Here is a 20,566-nt window from a genome sequence, read left to right as displayed (position 1 = left end):
CATTGATCAGAGCTGCTGAGTGCAGACTGTGGAGGCTTTTTACAGCTGAGCCAAACACTAAACTTCCATCACATTATCCGCTGCTCCACACACCAAATCACTGATTGCCTGCAATCCTGCGATCAAACAGGAGCAAACACAATGAGCTGCTGGACAAAAGCCAAAAATCATTGATTTGGAGAAGTGCAATGTGCGTGATCAAAGGCTTATTAAATTGAATTTTTATGAAAGGCAAACCCGATTTTTGTTTGACTTTGATCTTTGCAGCCTTTGAGGCAGATTCCTCGCTGCTGGTGAGCTGCGTTCACAATGAGCCGGCTGCTGGACAGTGATTGATACTGGCTGCAGTGGCATTAATATGAATGACAATGTTCAGATGTCCATCAATGCAGAGAACAGAGCAGAAACACTGATGGGCGCAGTGTGAGTCTGCATGTGTATCCGCAGCGTGGCCTCCCTCAAACAGATGTCAAAACCTGTAGATAATGATGCTTTTAAACGGTTAGAAGAAGAACACATGTTTCAGCTTCCAGGCTTCGACCTTTAGAGCATAAATTAATTAAAAAACATTTATTCTGGCCTTAAAAAACTGAGCTCACTGAGTTTGATTTGGCAGAGCTACCTTAACACACCTTACTGACACTTGTCATGGCTCTACAGTAACACCAACAATGACAAGCAGTTTTTGGCTGTTTAAATTTTTTCATTCATATTTTTTTTTTCATATTTATTTAGGTGCAATTCTTTAAGGTTCACTGTTGTTTATTTAAAGCATGATAAGCATTATCTAACTATTTAACATGTTATTATTGATCAAATGTGGTTATTTTATGGTCATAATAGGTTAAATATGATACGTATTTAAGTATAAATATAAACCCTGCAGTAATGTCCAAGACAGCCATGATGGCGCTATTCATGCTTTATGTGCAGATTGTTATTAAATGATGCAAAATAAAATCATGTGCTCATAATGCAAAATGCTTGAAGATGTTAGGCAGACTGTGGAGACATAACCATATTATAGTGATTTTTCCCCCAACTTTGTTTATTATATATATATATATATATATATATATATATATATGATGTATAAGAAACAAATAACAGTAATATAGTAAAATAAAGATTAAGAAAATAAAGGATAATAGAATAAAAACAACAACACACGTGCAACACCAGTCAGTAGTAAAAAAAAACAAAAAAAAAGTTGCCCCCAAAGTTTCCCACATCTGTGTGAAGCCTGAAACCTGATCTTTTCCAGTTGTAGGAAATAAAGAATACCTCTGATTCAATGAACAAAGGAAGGAGGAGAGGGAGATATAAAAATACAATAATAACATTTGTCTTAACAATTTCTGGGACAAATTATATTGAACGAAAATAGTGCAACCTCTCCTGGTAACAAGTATCATGTGCCCCCAGGTATAATTAATAACCTTGAGATCCACAAAAGCAGCCTGAAAATAAAGAAAATCTGATCCGTCTGCAGGGCTACACGGTGGTCTAGAGGTTAGCACTCTTGCCTCACAGCAAGATTTGACTACGGCCTGCGGCTCTTCTGTGTGGAGTTGGCATGTTCATCCATGTCAGCGTGGGTTCTCACCGGGTACTCCAGCTTCCTCCCACAGTCCAAAAACATGCTGGTTTATTGATGACTCTAAATTGCCCATAGGAGTGTATGAGAGCGTGATTGTCTGTCTCTATGTGTCAGCCCTGCGATAGTCTGGAGATAGTGTGGATAAGCGGTTAAGATAGTGAATAAATGAATGATCCATCTGCATGAGTCTATGGACTCTGGTTGGAGCTTTCCCATGCTGCGCTGTGATTGGCTGGTCTGTGTTTGAGGGCAGAGCGAGCAGAGGGTCAGTAGCAGGTTCGCTCCATGGTGTATAGTATTTCACAACGTCAAAGCATTGACAGAGTGAGGAAGAACTGCATGTTTTACATTTTAATAGATGACTTAGTTCTGCAGTATTCTGCTTTTTTCCCCTTTGAGGATTTTTCTTTTCATGTCAGCTGTTGAGGAATAATTGAGTGTTATTTACAGTCTGACTCAGTTGAAGTGCCTTGGGGATGTTTGAAGGTCGAACCTGCTGATGGTCAATATCTTGTGCCAATATTGACTTGGCTTATTTTAAAGTTTGAGCAGCTCGATGCCAAAACATTCCACAAAAACAAGGATGGAGTGTTGTGCATTCTTGGCAGAGTGGACGCGTCAGAGTTTGGAGCGGTGGATGCCAAACTTGTACTGCCGAGTCCCAACAGAATACAAGTCCAAGTCTAATAAGCTGCTGCAGTGTCAGAAACCTGGAGAAGTTGAGGTTTGCTGACCAGAGGAGACGTTACGACTCTGTTTCTGTCCCCTCAGCTCTGACTGATCTGTCTGATTAACAGTGATTGGTGGGACGGCAGGATTCAGATGGTGATGGTGTTTTCTCCACTTAATGTCCTGGCATCAAATTAAACATTAAATTATTGCAGCAGCAACAAATTTAGGAAACAACAATAAACATAAGCGGTGGTGCTGATGGAGAACGTGACAGATTAAATGTGTGAGATCATCCCATCGCTTTAAATAGCGCTGAGTGATATTGATTACAGCTCACAGTTAAAGTACGAAGCCGCCAGCTTTACCCAGTGTGGCTTGTAATGAGCGTAACAGTGATGACTGTAGAAATGAAATGACATTTAAATATAAGTGACAATTTCTATGACATACAGTCCACCAGTCGCTGTGTGCATGCAATAACCATTAACATGTCATTGGTGGAGATGACAGTGATTGAAGTTAATTGAAATGGCAGTTTTTCCTGCCTGCTTCTCTTCCACACACACACACACACACACACACAGACAGATAGATGGAAAGTTGTGCAGAATTAATGTGTTTCTCTGTAAACTTGTATTTTTATCAGCATAATGTTGATGTGAGTGTGTCTGTCAGGCTGCAGCTTGCTGGAGTCTGAAAAAATGTGGCCAATTTAGGTTTCAGCATCATATTTTGGTGATGGTCTAATCAATAAACTTTATCTATAACTGCTGCATTCATGAAAGCAAATCATACAATCAGGCAGATGATGAATTTTAAGGCTTCAGAAGCGCGGAGAAGCGTTTGTGCTCTCCAGTTCCCTGTGGAGACGAAGCTTTACTGGACTATAGCTTCAAATAAATCACCAGTTATTTCAATCTATTATTAAACCCGGAGTGTTCCTGTGGAGCTGCTGGCTGGCTGACAGGAGAAGGTGTGGAGTGAAATGTGCAAGGAAAGCACAGTCAACATCAGATCATATATTTGTAAATGTGTATCTTGTAATTGCACTTCTTTTCATCTGTTGGTGTTTCTATTACTTACCTGCATACAACATGCAGGCATCAGATGATAGTGGAGCTAAACTATTGAAAGGTTTATTCTACAGTTGTCGCCTGTTTGCAGTATTTTTGCTCATTCTTTGTACTGGTGTCATTTTATTTTAGTTATTCATGCAACATGCACATCCACAGTGTTCTGTCAATGTGTCACTGGCTGTATTTGAAATCTACCACATGATTCCAATGAACACAGTAAACAGTTCATACTCATACCATCTCAGGATCTGTTTACTGTGGTGATCTTTATATTTACAATGAAGCAAAATGTCATAAAACACAATCCTGACTAACTAATTTAGGCTTTGTTTGGATAAATGTAATGATAACAACAACAATAGCTGATTAGAGTTTAATTTAAGAGCTGATATCTAGACATTTTCCATGGTTTTCTTGATAATAACCAAAATCATTATCAAGAAAACCATGGAAAATGTCTAGAAATCAGCAAGAAAAAGAAAATGAATTTAAATAAAAACAATGGTGGTCTTACCACTGTTCTACTGTCTGTATATCTTTATTCACAAATACACGTATGTACATAGTTACAAACATACACAATCAGCTGTGTGATTGACATTCCCTGGAGATATCTGTTCGTCTGCAAATAAAAAAACAGATATCTATTCTGACAGGTCTGACTGCTACCACCAAGAACAATTTGAAACTTGACTGACTGCTAAAAACCAAACCTCAGATTTAACATGGGGTGTTTCTCCAGGACAAACTGGGTAACTGCTAGCTAAGAGAAAAGGCTTTTTCTGCTTCCTGTGATTAGTGTACGTTAGTCTACAGTGTGTGCTCAGTCACCTGTGTTTAACTGTGCTGAAAGGCCACTTGTTGTACTGTAAGTCTCTCATTGTCCAGATTCTTGTTCCATGTGTATTCATGAACCTCGGGGAGTCTTGCAGCCTCATTAGCAGAGGCTAATGGGACTTCTACAAACAAAAGCAGATTATACAAATCATTACATACATTCAGCATCCTCCACAGCGTACAGATACAGCCTGCAGACATCCCACCATGTCATTGGTATGAATGGCAGCACACAGTCCGTATTAATATGAATGATTGCTACTCAGACATCCTCCACCAGAGCTGCTGCAGCATCAGGAGCTGGGTCTGTGGATGTAAGTTATTATTGATTTTAATCCCATTTGAAATGCATCATTCAAGCAGCATCAACAGCAACAGACTGTGTCAGAACAGGAGGCAGGCAGGCTGACAGACAGACAGACAGACAGACATACAAACAGACAGACAGACAGACAGGATGTGCCAGACTGTTTAGCTGTGGTTCAGGGCTCCTACTGAGAGCGGGTCATGATCAGTTTGTAAATTATGTCTGACATACGGAGCTGTGCAGTGAAGCTTTAGCTCTCTTTGTTCTAATAAGGTCGTACTGAGATCACACAGTACTTTTCAGAACTAAAGACCAAGGGGAACTTTACACAATTTAGAATGATGTAAAATGACATGACTAAAGCATCCTCGCCTATCACAGTAATCTACCAGTTTGAATGTTATCATACGATTTAATATGTCTTTATCAGCAGTTATAATCCCAGTATGGACTAGTAGGAGCCTGCTCCACCTGCTCGTAGGCCAGGAGGTTGTTAACAGTCGATGGGATGCTGTATTAATGTGGCGCCCTCTAGTGGCCATAGTAAAAATAAACAACACAAAAATGGAAGTTACAGAGTGTAGAAGCAAAGCGGGAAATGAGAATTTGCTCTTTGGGTGGATGGAAGTCAAACAAACCAGGACTCTCAGCCAGGAGACCGGGCTTCGTGTCCTGTGTGAAAACAAAACTCTATGATGTTATTTCAAGTAACATCATAGAGTTGTGTTTTTACATGGCAAATGTAACTTCAGGTAGTCGTGTTGTCCTTTTAACTACTTCACTTCCAGCATTTACTTGCATCTACTTACATCATTTAGATTAGATTAAATTGTATTGTCCCCAGGGGGAAATTCATTTTCACAGCACTAGACATTTTAACAAATACCACAGATGTAACATCACACAACAACACATGACAGAGATACATGACATGGTAAATCAACATAACATGTAATGCTCATTGCTCTTTTGTTTAGAGCAGTGGTGGCTGCAGGGATCAGGCTTTTCCCAAGGGAGCCCTTTTACACCTTATAGTTCTGTACCTCCAATGGGGGTGAGGTCCTGGTTGAGTGGGTGTGTAGTAACTGTCCTGTTCTACTGTGATTGCAATGCGTGTGATGGCCCTGTTGTTCAGTTCTGTGAATTATTATTTTTGGCAGCAGTGTTGGTGATGCGTGTGAGTTTGGCCCGATTGGTGACAGTTAGCATGTTGAAGAAGCAGGAGGAGCAGTATGACGATTGGCTGGATGTTGCTTTAGTACAGCAGCAGGAGAAGATGAAGGGAAACGTACGGTCCTTACAGATAGATAGATAGATAGATAGATAGATAGATAGATAGATAGATAGATAGATAGATAGATAGATAGATAGATAGATAGATAGATAGATAGAGATAGTCTTTGTTGGCTCCTTTTGAAAATGTTGGTGTATATTGTCCTGTGTTACTCCCAGGTATTTAAAACTATCAACCATTGCTATTTTTTGGTTGTTGATGGTAATGGGGTGTTGTAATAATGTCTGACATGCGGTCTTCACACCACTTGGTGAAGTGTGTGATGGTGCTGTGGTAATCCAGAACAGAATGATTGTCAGTGAGCAGGGCAAGAATGGCTGTGCCGTCTGAATACTTTAGGTAGGTGGTGATGGGTGACAGACTGATGCAGTCATTGGTGTAGAGTGTGTACAGAAAAGGGCTCAGCACACAACCCTGCGGTGCTCCAGTATTAATGATGAGTGCAGGCAATGTGTTACTGTTTTAACTGACCTTTATAACGCCTAACCAGGAACCTTTTTAGCCCTAATCTTAGAGAAGACGAAGTTTTGTTCGATAAGGAAACAGCAGCCTTTTCAACTAAAGTTTGTTTTCAGCAAGCGACCATTAAATGGGCTGATAACAACCTGATCAACCTGCCAGCAGGTGGAGCAGACTCATCTATTCCTATGGGGTCTGATAACTGCCAGTAAACACCTGTTAAACCATATAATAACTTTCGAAACAGGTACAATAGTTACAGTATTGACTTAACAAGCTCAGCTAAAATGGTCGAGGTCATGTCCATATATGGTATCATATATCAGCGCTGGTGCTTTCATTGTTAAAATAAGAATGGAACCATTAGAAGACTTACGCCGAATTAATGGAAATAATGAATTAACAGTGTGTGTTTCTATGTACAGCCCTGTGACCAATGCTTCATATTTTAGTGCATTTCTGTTGAGAGAAAGCAAGAGTCAATTTTAATTATTATTTTGGTTGTGTGGTTTATTTTATTTGTTTTATTTAAATGTATTTTTCACATTTTAATTCCAGTGTCTGAATATGCTTATGGTATCATATCATAAAATTACAATAATAATGTTTATAACAGTTACTGTGGCTTTTTATGAGCTCCAGTGATGGAGTTTACATCACATGAATAGATTTAATTCTGTTTTTTGTGAGAAGATTTAAGAAAAAAGTGCAATAAGTGTTGCACAATAAAAATTATAAAACTCATTTTGTTATATCTCCTCCTATTAAGTTAATATTTCAAGACAGCACAGATCTTCACTTCTCCTTCTTCACTTTTGTCAGTTCGTTTAACTTTATCTTCTGTGAAAGTGAGCTGAGCAACCCAGCTTAAAAAATAAAGTAATGTTTGATGGATTAGCTTTATGATGGTTTTTATGAAAATTTAGCAGAGAAAAATAAAAAAATAAATAAAATATCACATTCTGAAAACAATGTCTCTCAGCATTAACTGTGAGGAGTTATGTGGCTTTTACTGAGAGAAATGGAGAGAAACTAATCCATTGCAGATAAGCTCTGTTTGGCTGACTGTTGTTGACTTAAATGCTGCAGGGTTAAAGCGTATTGCTTATTCACTTTATGATTTGAATTTGGCTAATATAAGATTAATTCAATACAGTTAGTATCTGCCTCTCAGAGACGCAACATAAAAACAACTTTTAGCATGAATTAATTAAACTGAGCAGAATGCTGAGAGATGAAACTTCACTCAGAGTCAGGCTGTACAATGGAAAGTGTATGTATGAATGTATGTATGATGTGGATGGGAGCAGACATTCACCTTTACTTAAGTGACCTGTGTTTATTTCTGATGTAAGGAGCCATTCAGCCTCACATAAGCAGTGGAGGACCTGCAGTTTTCGGCACTTCACATTGGCTTCACTTTTCTGTATTTTGGGATAAACAAATTAAATTTGTTGTCAGAGAACAGATACTGTATGTTCTGGATTTTGTGACTTGGATGTTAGGGGTGTTTGGAAGAAACCTGCCAACCTGATTATCTATAACTATTATCAATTAATCCATTAATCGCTGCATGCATACATTAGCAAAATAAAATCGATGTGTACAATACTATGCAAAAGCCTGTTTTGATAACGGACGCTTTTATTTTGAAAGGATGAAAAGAGAATTGATCCTGTTGACTGACTGGAAAAAAACAAACTCAGTGAGATGAAACTGTAAAGATGACGTCAAGGAGGTCAATGTCTTATGTTTTAGCCCCTGAAGGTTAGTTTTCACAGTAATCTTCATATTTAAATGTGTTTTGTGTTTAAATAAGTAAACTCAGTAATTCATGCTAGCAAGGTTTGATACAGCAAGCTAGTTTTGCTCAGATTAATACTCTTGTATTTCTGTGTTTTATAATTGCACTTAATATGAAGCTCTTCAGTTGTATTATTTGTACGCAGATTGAAGAGATTGGGCTAATTATTCCATATGTTGCCATAAGGATATTTAGTGTTGTCACTGTTCTGTCCTCACAGAGGTATGTTAATTGTTTTAATCAAAGCAGTGTTTTTTGGCTTATTGTCGCCACCTATTGGACAAAGTAGTAAAGTGTAACTGCAGCAGACCATTTTTTCATTGTTCCAAAAGCAGTCCAGCAGTGCACTTCCATGAGGCTCTGAGCTGTAAATTGGTCGGCTCGACGCTTCTACCTTGGATACTATTTGTCTTTTCACAATATGCTGCTACAATGAATATGCACAAGAAAAGTCAAGCCGTCTAGTGCTGGCAAGTTTTGCACTGCAAGGGCAGTATAGTCACGATCCAGGAATTTCTACCTTACCTTGAAAAGTATCGATGTTCAATACCAAAAACAAAACCTGCAGATTATTATATTCAGCCAGAGTGAATGAGGAAAGAACAGAGAATAAAGTCAGACAAGAGGACAGCAGAGTGGTGGTTTACTCTGTATAATGTGATGTGTGTGAGCCAGAGCAGCGTCATGTGATGTTAAACGTATAGCAGAAGGCCATATGGATTAATGCAGCAGCTTAATGACACTCAGGAGAGATGAGGAGAAAATATCTGCAGCTTGATAAACATGAAGTGGTCCGACCCGCTCCTCTCTGTTTCTGTTTCCGAAAATCACAGCTCGCTGTAGCACAGTGGACCCCTTCTCCCTCAGAGAGAGAGAGAGAGAGAGAGAGAGAGAGAGAGAGAGAGAAGAGAGAGAGAGAGAGGGAGAGAAGAGCGAGAGAAAGAGAAGAGAGAGAGAGGGAGATAGAGAAGAGAGAGAGAGAGAGAGAGAGAGAGATGTGTGTATGTATTTGCATGTGTGTTTTGTGTGTGCATGTTTCTAAAGATGTGGCCCAACATCCCCACCAACTGGATGGAAAATGAAACTTCTGTAACATGAAGGATCTTCTTTCTCTTTTCCTCCCCTCTGCAGCCTCCTCTTCCTCCTTTTATCAGCCTCCTCCTCTCCCTCCTCCTCCTTTGTATCAGTCTCCTCTTCCTCCTTCTATCAGCCTTCTCCTCCTCCTCCCTCTCCTCCTCCTCCCGACCTACTCCTCCTTCTCCTGCTCCTCCTCCCATCCTTCTTCTCCCTGTCCTCTACAGAAACTGTTTCCCTGTCCCCTTTCCTCCATTCCTCACTCCAGCTGTTTTATTTCTCTTCACCTTTTCATCCTTCTCCTCCTCCTCCTGTCCTCTACAAAAAACTCTTCACCTCTCCATCCTCCTCCTCCTCCTCCTCCTCCTCCTGTCTTCTACAGAAGTTCTTCACCTCTCCATCCTCCTCCTCCTGTCCTCTACAGAAGCTCTTCACCTCTCCGTCCTTCTCTTGTCTTCTTTTTCCCCTCTGCTAGTTTCCCTTCCTGTCTGCTGCTCAGCTCCTCTGTGTTGTTGTTTATCTCAGACTAGAAGCTGACATGTCAGCAGAAATAATTAGCCGGCACCTCAGCTGTGTGATTGTGTTTCTGCTTTTCAGGCTCCTGGTGCAGTGTGTGTGTGTGTGTGTGTGTGTGTGCGCACACGCTATGAGGGGCATTTTATGTCAGCGAACTATACTAAAACTTGTGTACAGCGCCTATGCGATGACATCAAACCTCTAACATGCGCGTGTAAATTCCATTCACTTTCAATGAACAGACAGAGTGTCACGCTGCACACACGTTGTTACGCATACGCCTACATGATGGCTGCATGATGGGTGAACTACGCCTCAAAAGGTTTGAATGATATCAAATTGATATTTAATCATAGCAAGGGTGAAAGGGATAATTAAAATAGTTTCAGCAACTTAAAAAATAGAAATATCCTGACAGTTCTGTTGGGGCTTGGGGTCCATCTATAACTTCTGCTTTCTTATAAACAATCCCGTATGAACCTCTCTCTGAGACTCTGTGTAACAGCTGATCTGTGTATGAATAACTGTCAGGTCCTGATGATCCAGTGGACCTCATGTGTAAATGCGCAGCCTCTTCTTCAGTTTGGCGCCTGAGCAATGCCCCAGTCCTGATATACTGTGTGTGTGTGTGTGTGTGTGTGTGTGTGTGTGTGTGTGTGTGTGTGTGTGTGTGACCTCCTCACCCTGCTTATGTAGCTGCAGTTGTTCTGCTGTCAGCACCATATGAGCTTAAAGTTGTTTTATTAATACTCAGCTTTTAAAGCTGAACAATCGTTGATGAGTTTAAGAGTTGTTGTTTCTTTAAGTGGAGATCATGTTACGTTCTTAGTCCCGCCTGCTCGTCTTTGATTGGCTCTCTTGTTTTCGTGTAACAAGTAAACTCAACGTGCTTTACGTTAAAAAAACAACCAAAACAAACCTGTTGATGAGAGTTGTTTCAGTGCTGTGGCTCTGTAACCAACTGATATGTGACATATGGCTCGAATCAAGCCATCTGATTGGTTGTTAGCCGTGGTATAAATCCCGTATACCACGGCTATGATGTACAATTCCTCGTCACAATTCTATAGCACTCCGCTTTCATCTTTTTATACGGAGGAGCTTGGGACTTGGGACACCAAAACAAATTTAATCTCCCGTTAGTATCAAACTGGTTTTCTAGCGAAAGAATGGAAACATTTTTGGTCAACTTGGACCTCCGTAGTGGTCTAACTATGGACTAAATACATGGAGAGAGACCCTCCGAAAATCTAAATCCTTTCAGTCTTTTTGTGTTTAAGTGAATGTTCTTAAGAAAGAAAAATATCCTGTCAGCGTCTCAGCTGTCACCCAGTTCAACACTGCGACGAGCAACGCCAACTCGCCATCGTACCTTATATGGTCACATGTGACAAATAAACATGACTGATTGATTGACAGTCGATCAGGTTATGAAGTTGGGTTGACTGCGGGGATAAGGCTAAACCCGTAGGCTATGTTAGGATGAGCTAACAGGGCAGCAACAAGAGAGAGCGTTCCATAGCAACCACCGGCAGAAGGACCTATTTGTTTGTAAGAACAATCGTTTATGGATGATTTTTATAGACACTGTTTAAATTGGAATATGTCCATCACTTTAATATTGCCATAGTTGGTAACCGTTTATAAAAGCACATTTTATAAAAAGGTTTGCGTCGGGCCAAACAATGCCCCTTAGCGGTGGTATAATTCCAACATAACACGGCCTGAAGTGAGGTATAGTGTAATTGAAAGACATTCATCCATTGATTTCACGGCAAACACCATATGATGGATGCCATGAAACTGTGTGATTGTAAAGTCGAGCTCACCAGATGTGACTGTTGAGATTAACCTGCCGTTGCCATTTAATTTGGATTAAATTGTGATTTCCCCTTTCGCTAATTTCACCATCTGTTTTGCGAGGTGACTGTCGCTGAATCTGCAGTTTAACACCACCAGAGATGATGTGATTGGTTCAATAAATACATCTGATCTGAATGGAGGGAGTTCTGCTTCTGTGAGATTACTGGCTGTAAGAATTTTCATCTCATACAATCTTTAGTTCCCTTCAGCAGCAGAGGTGATGTTTACAGTGTGGTTTGCTGGTCTGTTTTTCTGTCAACAGGATTCTGGAAAAAATACATTTTCATTATTTAATTTCCATGAGACTTAGCGTCAGGGTGAAACATGGCCTAAGGTAAAACCATTAATGTTGGAGTGAACTGACTCACAGGGTGGATACAGTACACAGGTTATTTTTCTCTTTTTGTTCACATTAGGCGACAGAGCCCTGAAGGGCTGCAGACTGATTCCTACAACAAGTTTGCTCTGGAATTTGTAGCTGTTGTCCACTGACATAGCAGTTTTAATACTACGTAGGTTTGTTAGCGTGCGGACGGGAGGAGGAGGCCTATGTTTGAAAAACCTTTACCCTGTTGTTCTTTCTGAACATTAGGATTGTGGTTTTGGTGGTTGAAACGGACCACTTTACAACATGGACAACATGTTTAAAAAACAGTTACAGTCACCTTTTTCAAACAGTGATGGTCACATGGTTGCAATGTGTTGAAATGTCTATTTAAGCCTGAAATATTTAAGTTATGTCCATGTTTTGTATAAATGTAATACTGAATTAATATTTGATTGTCTAGAATGGTCTGTTTATTGTTACTGTTGATTGTAAAAGGATCACCATTAGCTGTCACCAAAATGGATGAGCTAGTCTTCCTGGGGTCCAAAAACAAAAAAAATCACTTAACAATGAAAATGTAAAAACAATGAAACATTCTAGACATCATTAAAACCGAAGTCAGCTGCGTTTGAACTATGGTGGGTTTTGTCTTGTCGCAGTGATGTTTATACTCAGGTGGTGCCATTTCAGGTGCGTTAGCATGTTTGTTGTGTTTCCAGAAACGTAACCGATCTCTCTTGAACAGTGTCGGCACACTGCCCTCGTTTTATCCATGCGTCTTTGTGCGTCACAATACTTCAGCAGGAAGCCAAAATGCTCCCAACTAGGAGACTTTAGCGACAGTGGAGGGTCCTAAAGCTCCGGTTTACTGCTAGCGGTAGCCATGACGCACACAAGCTGCATGTGCACTTGCCGGCGGAACATAGACACACGCAACTTCCGGGTTCGGGAACTCACCCATGCACAGTGCTGTACCGAACCGAATGTCCCGAACCGAATGTCCCGTACCGAAGCGGTTCAATACAAATACATGTATCGTTACACCCCTATTCATAAGTATTACATTCATTATTTCATTCATACAGCCCATTCCCTACTCACAAATAGTGCATTCTCAAATGGTACTTGAAAGATATTTTGCTATTCAGCTTACGTATATTCAGTGGAAAATTATTCCTATGATTGATGGCACGATAAATAACTGTAACACATTTGATTTTGGACATAGTAACATCATCGGGCCACCATCGGCTGACCTCGTCGAATGAGAATGAACCTAATCACATCGACAGTTTGGTTATATGAGAAAACGGGTTGAGAAGAAAAGGCAATGCTTCTGAAAAATGTAGTGGTATTGAAAGCTAGCCCATTCTCTACCGTTAACCAGGAAAGTTGACTGTGAATACTGATAGTATTTGTTCAAGAGGGAGGAGCTTAGGCTTTATAAAGGTACTATTTTGCTGGCTGAAGGTAGTTGCTGAGCCATGCTTACCCTCCCTTGTAGAAAAGGTCTATTTTCCCTCTTAAATTTCTATTTGCTGTTTTTGTATTTTTCTTTTTGATGTAAAGAGTTCTTGTGGTGGACCATAATAAATGGGATTTTGCACCTCGACTGTGGCTCGTCATTATCTTTGTCCGGCTTTTTTTTCTTTTTTTTTTCCCTTACAAATTGTTTTTTGGGGGGGAGTCAGAGTGTGACACAGTGATTGTCATATTTTGTCTGTAAAAAGTTTCATGATATTTGGTTCATTCGTGTCGTACACTAAAGGCTCCTTCAGGGTTAATGGCATCATCAATTTTTGTGATCGTCTGACTTTTCTTCTGGCACCACGTGGTCAATTTCTAAATGTGTCTAATGCTTTGAATTCCTGCAAAACCAATGACATATTGTGTTCATTCCTATTTAGCAAATGTTAACATGCAGTGTTGTAGGACTCAAGACCGGTCTTGAGGCCACTTTTTGAAGGTCTCGGTCTCGTCTTGGAATCCACTGCATTTTCACTCGGTCTTTTCTCTGTCTTGTACGAAGAGGACTCTGGATTTTATTTCAAGACCGGTCAAGACCACAACTGTTCATTTTTAGATTTACTTGTTAATATCATTACTGTAATTTTGCATAAATCATATTGCTTATAGTAAAACCAATAACATGACTTGTATATCATTTGAAATGTTCTCACACCCCTCCCGCCTCCTTTCACACGCCCCCCACAAAAATACATGTGAGTGACAGGAGAAGAGACCGTGAGAAGATGTCAGCCAACTCGTCTGTAATAAAATTTGGTTACCTGAACCACAAAGATTTTTTTGTGCACAATTACAACAAAAGAAAACACAGTAACTTGTAAATTCTGCAAAGCAATGCTAACAGAGACTCCGTCTCGACCCCTCATAGTCTTGGTCTTGTCTCGGTCTCGACCCCTCAAAGTCTTGGTCTTGTCTTGGTCTCGATACACCGTGGTCTTAGTATTGACTTGGTCTCGGTTTAGGTGGTTTTGACTACAACACTGGCTCACAGCACCACTGTCCAGTATATCCTCACATAGCAGTGTGTTGCTGAGCTGTTTTCTTAGTTCTCTGACTGCAAGTAATAATAATAAGTGATAAGCTCTGTGTGAGCTGGATCAGCTGCAGGCCCCCCACCACTCTGCTAAAGATCACACTGGGAACTGTAAAGAAATGAATTCCATTGTGAAACATTCATGAACACATCTGTATGTTTACACGTCAGAGTTATTCTGGTCAGACCCTCGAGTCATGAAACTCAATCTGCATGTAAATTAATACGTCAACTTTCAATCATACATTTCATTAATGTCTCGTATATATGAAGCTCCTTTTCCCACAGTGCGAAAGCACATCCCACATGGTATTCATCATGTGTGGGCCAAAATGTGCATACATGCATGTATTAAACACAGCAGGGCCACAACATGAACAAATAAATGAATAAAACCTGATGACAGATGTGGGTGATAGGAGGGAGAGCGATGCGGGGAGAGATGCACAGATGTGTTATTTAGAGAGATGGAGGAATAAATTATTTTATAGGGGTGGAGATGGAGCAGCAGATACAGACGGATAGTGTGTAAAAAATGATGAGAGGATGGGTGGAAAGAAGAATGGAGGGATATCTTGTGTGTCAGAAGAGAGAGATATGACAGGAAACGGCTAAAACGAGTTTGAGAGCAGACTGAGGGATGATGGGAGGATGAGCGAGAAAGGAGCAATGCAATTGAAATGAGAGGCGCTTTAAGCGGAGGAGAGAGTGATGAGAGGGCGACAGAGACAGAGAGGAGCTGCTTGGCATTTTTCTCACGCTGAGCTGACCTGACTAACCAAATTAAATCTGTTCTCAGAGCAGCTCTGCTCCTCAGAGAGCCAGAATTGCTCTGCACCTCCATTCACTGCAAATAATCTAAAGATAGACTTATAAAGGCATTAATACTCTGACAGCTGCTCACCTCTGGCTCACACCTGCAGGCTTTTACCATCGGGGTCACCATCCAAATCACACAAACCTCTTAATGTATAAAGATCAAATATAGTGAATGTATCTGCACTGATCAATCACGATCCCACCATGAAGGGAAAGGATCCAGGGGAACATTTATCTTTTATTATTACATCACAAATCAATACATAACAATGGATTACTAAAATATTGACTTGCCGCAAATTAAATGACTGAAAATCAACTGACTAGATATAAAATAAATGAATAAAGGCTGCAGCTTTTTTTGTCTTTTTTGGTCATTTTGTGTCATCTTACAGCTTTTTTAAAATCTTTTTGGTCATTCTGTGTCTTATTTTGTAATTTTTTTGATCATTTTATTCATCTTTTTGGTCATTTTGTGTCTTTTTTTGTTAATGTAGTGCAATTTTTTGGTCAATTTCTGGTGGTGGTGGTGGGAAGGGGGGGGGGTTGTTAAATTTGTGTCATTTTACAGCTTTTTTTTCTTTTTGGTGATTTTGTGTCTTTTTTGTAATTTTCTGTCTTATTTTGTAACTTTCCGAAGCTCTAAAGTCATATTATTTGTACGCAGGTTAAAGAAATTTGGCTAATTATTCTGTAGATGTTGTTATAAGGATATTCAGTGCTGTCACAATCCAGGAATTTCGAACTTTGCCAACATACCTCATGACTATGACAGGAAGTGACATAGGAATTCCAAACTGAACATGGGGAAGGATTGGCGTATCATATGCACGCAAAATTGTATCTTGGCGTATGCCATACACGTAATTTGAAGGTCTAGTGGAGTTATTTGTAGGCAGGTGGGCTGTTGGCTGAGCGGTGACTGTCCCTTCAGTGATCACTAATAAACTTCATGTTCACCTCCAGCCTGACTGAACGTCTGCGAGCCTCCAAATGTTCTCATTCAAGTGACAAATGTGTGAGTTCCAGTTGTCGCTCATTATTGCCTGCGAGTCTTCTGTGCTCTCGTTTCTGTCATGTGCTCGCTCGTCAATTACCCATTGACATTTGAGTGTAGTCTCAGCCGGGCTCTGAATCCTCCCCATCGTTTCCACTGAATTTATCTCTTTCCATTCCGTCTCTCCCATTACTTCCTCACATTTAGCCCGTATCCTGCTCTCTACCCTGTTATGAGGACGTGTGTGAACTTCCTGCTCTGTATTCTGGAGGCACAGTTTGAATATTTCAGCACCGTAAATAAAAGAGCGTGTCTCTTTCCGCTGTTATTTGCAATCGACCTTCCTCCAGTCACTCAGGATCTAACTCAGGGGAACTTCTTAGAAACACACACACGCACGCATGTGTGTGTACTGCCACATGTACACACTCTCTTTTTGCATATGTCACTCCTGCTTGTGTGTGTTTTCTTCTTCTCCGCGTGTGAATGTATTCAGAGCTCCGCTGAGCTGAACGGAGAGAAATCAATACTGATGTAAATGTATTCCTTTATTGCTGCGGCTGGAAAAGTTTAGACTCATTTTATGCACAAAAACATCCATGAAATTTATGAAGTGAGGCAGATAATCATGCAGAGGATAATTTGTGTTCTTTAATGTTCTGCTAATGTTGTGATCATGAGGGTGCACAGAGCTTAATTGATCATATAAGTGATGTTTTCTTTGCCAGGACAGTTGACTCAGCAGAAAGAAGTGGTTTTATCCCCTGCATCGCCTTGCCCTCCTTATAAGTCCTCCCCTGTCTCATGAACCATTTATTCTAATACTTTTCTTCTTGAAATTCACAGCTCTTATGTCTCTGCAGAAACTGGAAAAGCATAGCCGAAACATTTCTGTGCTGCAGAAATAAAGTTTATAAAAGCGTAGAAATTGTCCTGATATTTTCTGCAGCTGTTATCTTTCATGCTGTGTCGCTGTGCCGAGTAATCCTGATTTATAGAGTCACACAGCAGAGTTAGTGGGGAGAAGATGACTATCTTTTCCGAACAACAAAATCTTTAAATCAAGGACAATTTAAGCGGAGCATCGCAGGGTATAATTTTAAACCTGGAAGTCATTTTCTTTCCCCAGCAGGATTTTTCACGTTTGCATGCTCTGACTACTGCTGTCTCCTGTCTCTGTGTTGCAGCAGGAGAGCAGCCATGGACATCGTCTCCTCGCTGTTCGGCCCTCTCCTCCTCCTCGTCCTCCTCCTGTCCTCCCTCCCCCCCTGCTCTTCCTCCATGCTGTGTCCGAAGCGGTGCACCTGCCAGAACCTGCTGCCGTCCTACACGGTGCTGTGTGCCAAGACGGGCCTCCTCTTCGTCCCACCCAACATCGACCGCCAGACGGCCGAGCTCCGGCTGATGGACAACTTCATCACCACGCTGAGGCACCGCGACTTCGCCAACATGTCCAGCCTGGTCAGAACGCTTTACATTCATGTTTTCACTGCTTTCTGCCAAACACTCTGATATAGAGGTTCTGTGCTCGCCAGGAAGCTGCTGCTGGCAACAAGCATTTTTTTTTTCAAGTTCTGTCACACAGAATATATAATATATATAAGTTAAATAAAAGTTAAATCATAGGTAAAACTATAGGTAAAAGGGTATTGAACTTTATGGTGGGAGTATATGAAGGCCATTTCCATGTTCAATAATGTCTCATAAGTTGTTGCAGTAGTGTTTGGGTATATACCATTTGTTTCACATGTTTGGTGTTAAATGTAACAATTCCTGACCACTAAAGAATTGATTAAAACAGTAAAAAATCCCTCAAAAAATTGGAATCATTGAATCCACAAGAGGTGGGGGGAAAAAATCAATAAAGCATAGTATCGTGATATTTTGCGTGGCAATATTAAATCGATACATGGCCGCCAAGTATCCATATTTAGCTTTCAGGCGGTCAGCGAGCCGCCAGTATTTACGCCGTTTTTTTTTTAATTCAGAGGCCGTAGCGGGGTCACTTTTAGGAATATACTGGAGATACTGTCATATACTCTCATACAGGTGCATCTCAATGAAGTAGAACACCATAGAAAAGTTTATTTATGTCAGTAAATCAATTCAAAAAGTGAATCAAAACATTTTGTGATATTCAAATTTTTTGAGACACTGAATTTTAGGTCTTCATTAAATGTAAGCCATAATCATTATAATTAGAAGAAATTAAATAAATGAAGACATGAAATGTTTCATTCTGTGTGTAATGGACCTATATAATGTGTTGTTTCCACTTTTCGACCGCTGAATTTAATTACTGACATAAATAAACTTTTCCATGATATTCAAATTGATTGAGATGCACCTGTATATGACTGCATGTTTTTCACTTCAATGTTACCATAGCTTTACTGTACATATATATATATATATATATATATATATATATATATATATACATACATACATACATACATACATACATACATTCATTCATTCATTCATTCATTCATTCATTCATTCATATATACATACATACATACATACATACAAAAATTTTTTGGGAAAAATAACCCTTTAAATGGTTACTTCTGGTGAGATTTTTTGGGGGGAAAAATGTCAGATTTAGGTTTTTAAAATATTACATAACAATTAGCAGACTCAAGGCTGAGAGCAGATCATTGTGCAAATGTAATCTCAGTTTTACACTCTGTTGTCACCGTTTCTCCACAGCTGTGTGTGTTCCCTCGGTTTAGGAGCTGATTCTTTGTGGGCTGCCGGGAGAGGCACAAGTGAAATTACCGTAATGGCACCATATCGGCTGTAAAGAGCAACTTCTCAGTTTTCTTTTTCCAATAGTGTAAAATGTTCAGTAACTATGGTAATACAAAGTGCGCTTACGCAAACGTGTCGCCGGTGCAACACTCTGTGTTAAATGGTTAACTTTGGATGTTGTGTTCACTGTGTGCAAGTGAAAGTCTTCATTTCGCCCATGATCGCCACAGTATACATAAAGACATTATAATTAGTATTTTGTTGAGTTTTGTACTTACATTATCACAAATGTTTCTACAATTTTCAAACACAGAGAAATGTAATTTTAATATTTCAGTCACATCCTTGTAGCCAAGATTGTAAAAAAATGTTTGTTTAATAATTGACCAATGTTTCAGAGACAGTCGTCTCAAACAGCCGGACCACTGAAACTCCTTCTTTAGAACTCTAAATATATTTATTTCTGCAGTCAATGAACCAACTTTTGGAAGCAAAAGGTGACGTCTGTCATGTACGGATCATCAGGATGCATGATAAAGGATATCATAGATTTAACGTGTAAGAACATAAGGAAGACTACAACAGAGTAAAGTGATGATGATTAGCGATGATGTGATCGTGTTTTCATGTTGATTCCACTCTGAACCAGAAACATTAGGAACAGCTGCTCCTTCCAGCATATTAAATGAGGTGAAATCTATCATATCATTCTTATTTCAGCGATTAATTGCGCTGTAATCATGTAACGGAGGTGGAGAGGTTTCACCGCACGCCGCACGGCAAGAAAAACACCAACATGGTGATATTTAAACAGCAGATAGTGGCACTCATCTCAGCTGGAGACTTCCTCAGTGTTTGACAGATAAGTTTCTTCTGCAGCGTGAAGACAACAGCACAGAGGATGTTTGCTCACACACAGGCCGACGTGGGAAATTAACTTTTAATCATTCGGCAGTGAGTGCGAAAGAACGCCGCAGATGTCTCCAAAACAGACATACAGACGTGTGGACCTTTTCTCAGTGTTAATAGAGAATATCTCTGCATCTTCACATCCATGTTTCCGAGCGGAGCTCAAGTGTTTAGCAGATACAAACTCCCGACCACAGCACTGTGTTTTTTTATAGTAACATTATCTATTAATGTAGCTCTGACTTGTTTTTTAACTCTTTAATCAGTAATTCCATTTGTCCTGCTGCACTCCGTATTAACTTGTAAGAGCACACTATATACTATTCACCGGGCTTAATCCTAGATTTTATTCTTCCGTTTCTTCCGTGTTTTTTTTCGGTGTACTCCTCCTCCCAGAGTTTTGGTCGCACATACAGTAAAAAGATATCAAATTGACCGGCTCGGCCATGACAAGTGTGCTATGACTTTTTTTAAGGGTTTCGGCAAACGGTTTTCAAATTATTCTGCAACAACACGCCAAAAAATCCCCCCAATATTACACTGTGGAGAGGCTAGAGTGCATGACATCATAGCTAGAGTGGAGAGGGAGAGAAAAATTTCTCAAAAGATAAATTTGGAAACTGCGCTTGAGGCCGCAGATACCACTCTACAGAAATAATTTATACATAGAAACATAGGAAAATTGGTCTTCTCA

At 40.0% G+C, this 20,566-nt stretch overlaps 1 protein-coding gene across 2 annotated transcripts in view; it reads left to right on the top strand.

The window, feature by feature from the left end:
- Positions 1-20,566, top strand: part of si:cabz01090165.1 (uncharacterized protein LOC100333421 homolog) — a 533,531-nt gene that overhangs the window by 426,548 nt on the left and 86,417 nt on the right. For both annotated transcript variants that reach the window (XM_059331258.1, XM_059331257.1), the window contains one exon: positions 17,394-17,667. In XM_059331258.1, the coding sequence (XP_059187241.1) occupies positions 17,407-17,667 (261 nt within the window). In that variant the 5' untranslated portion in view covers positions 17,394-17,406. The remainder of the gene's footprint in view (positions 1-17,393; positions 17,668-20,566) is intronic.

This window comes from Centropristis striata, chromosome 4 (assembly GCF_030273125.1).
Source record: "Centropristis striata isolate RG_2023a ecotype Rhode Island chromosome 4, C.striata_1.0, whole genome shotgun sequence".
Classification (NCBI taxonomy): domain Eukaryota; kingdom Metazoa; phylum Chordata; class Actinopteri; order Perciformes; family Serranidae; genus Centropristis; species Centropristis striata.
This window is presented reverse-complemented; position numbering and strand designations above follow the sequence as displayed.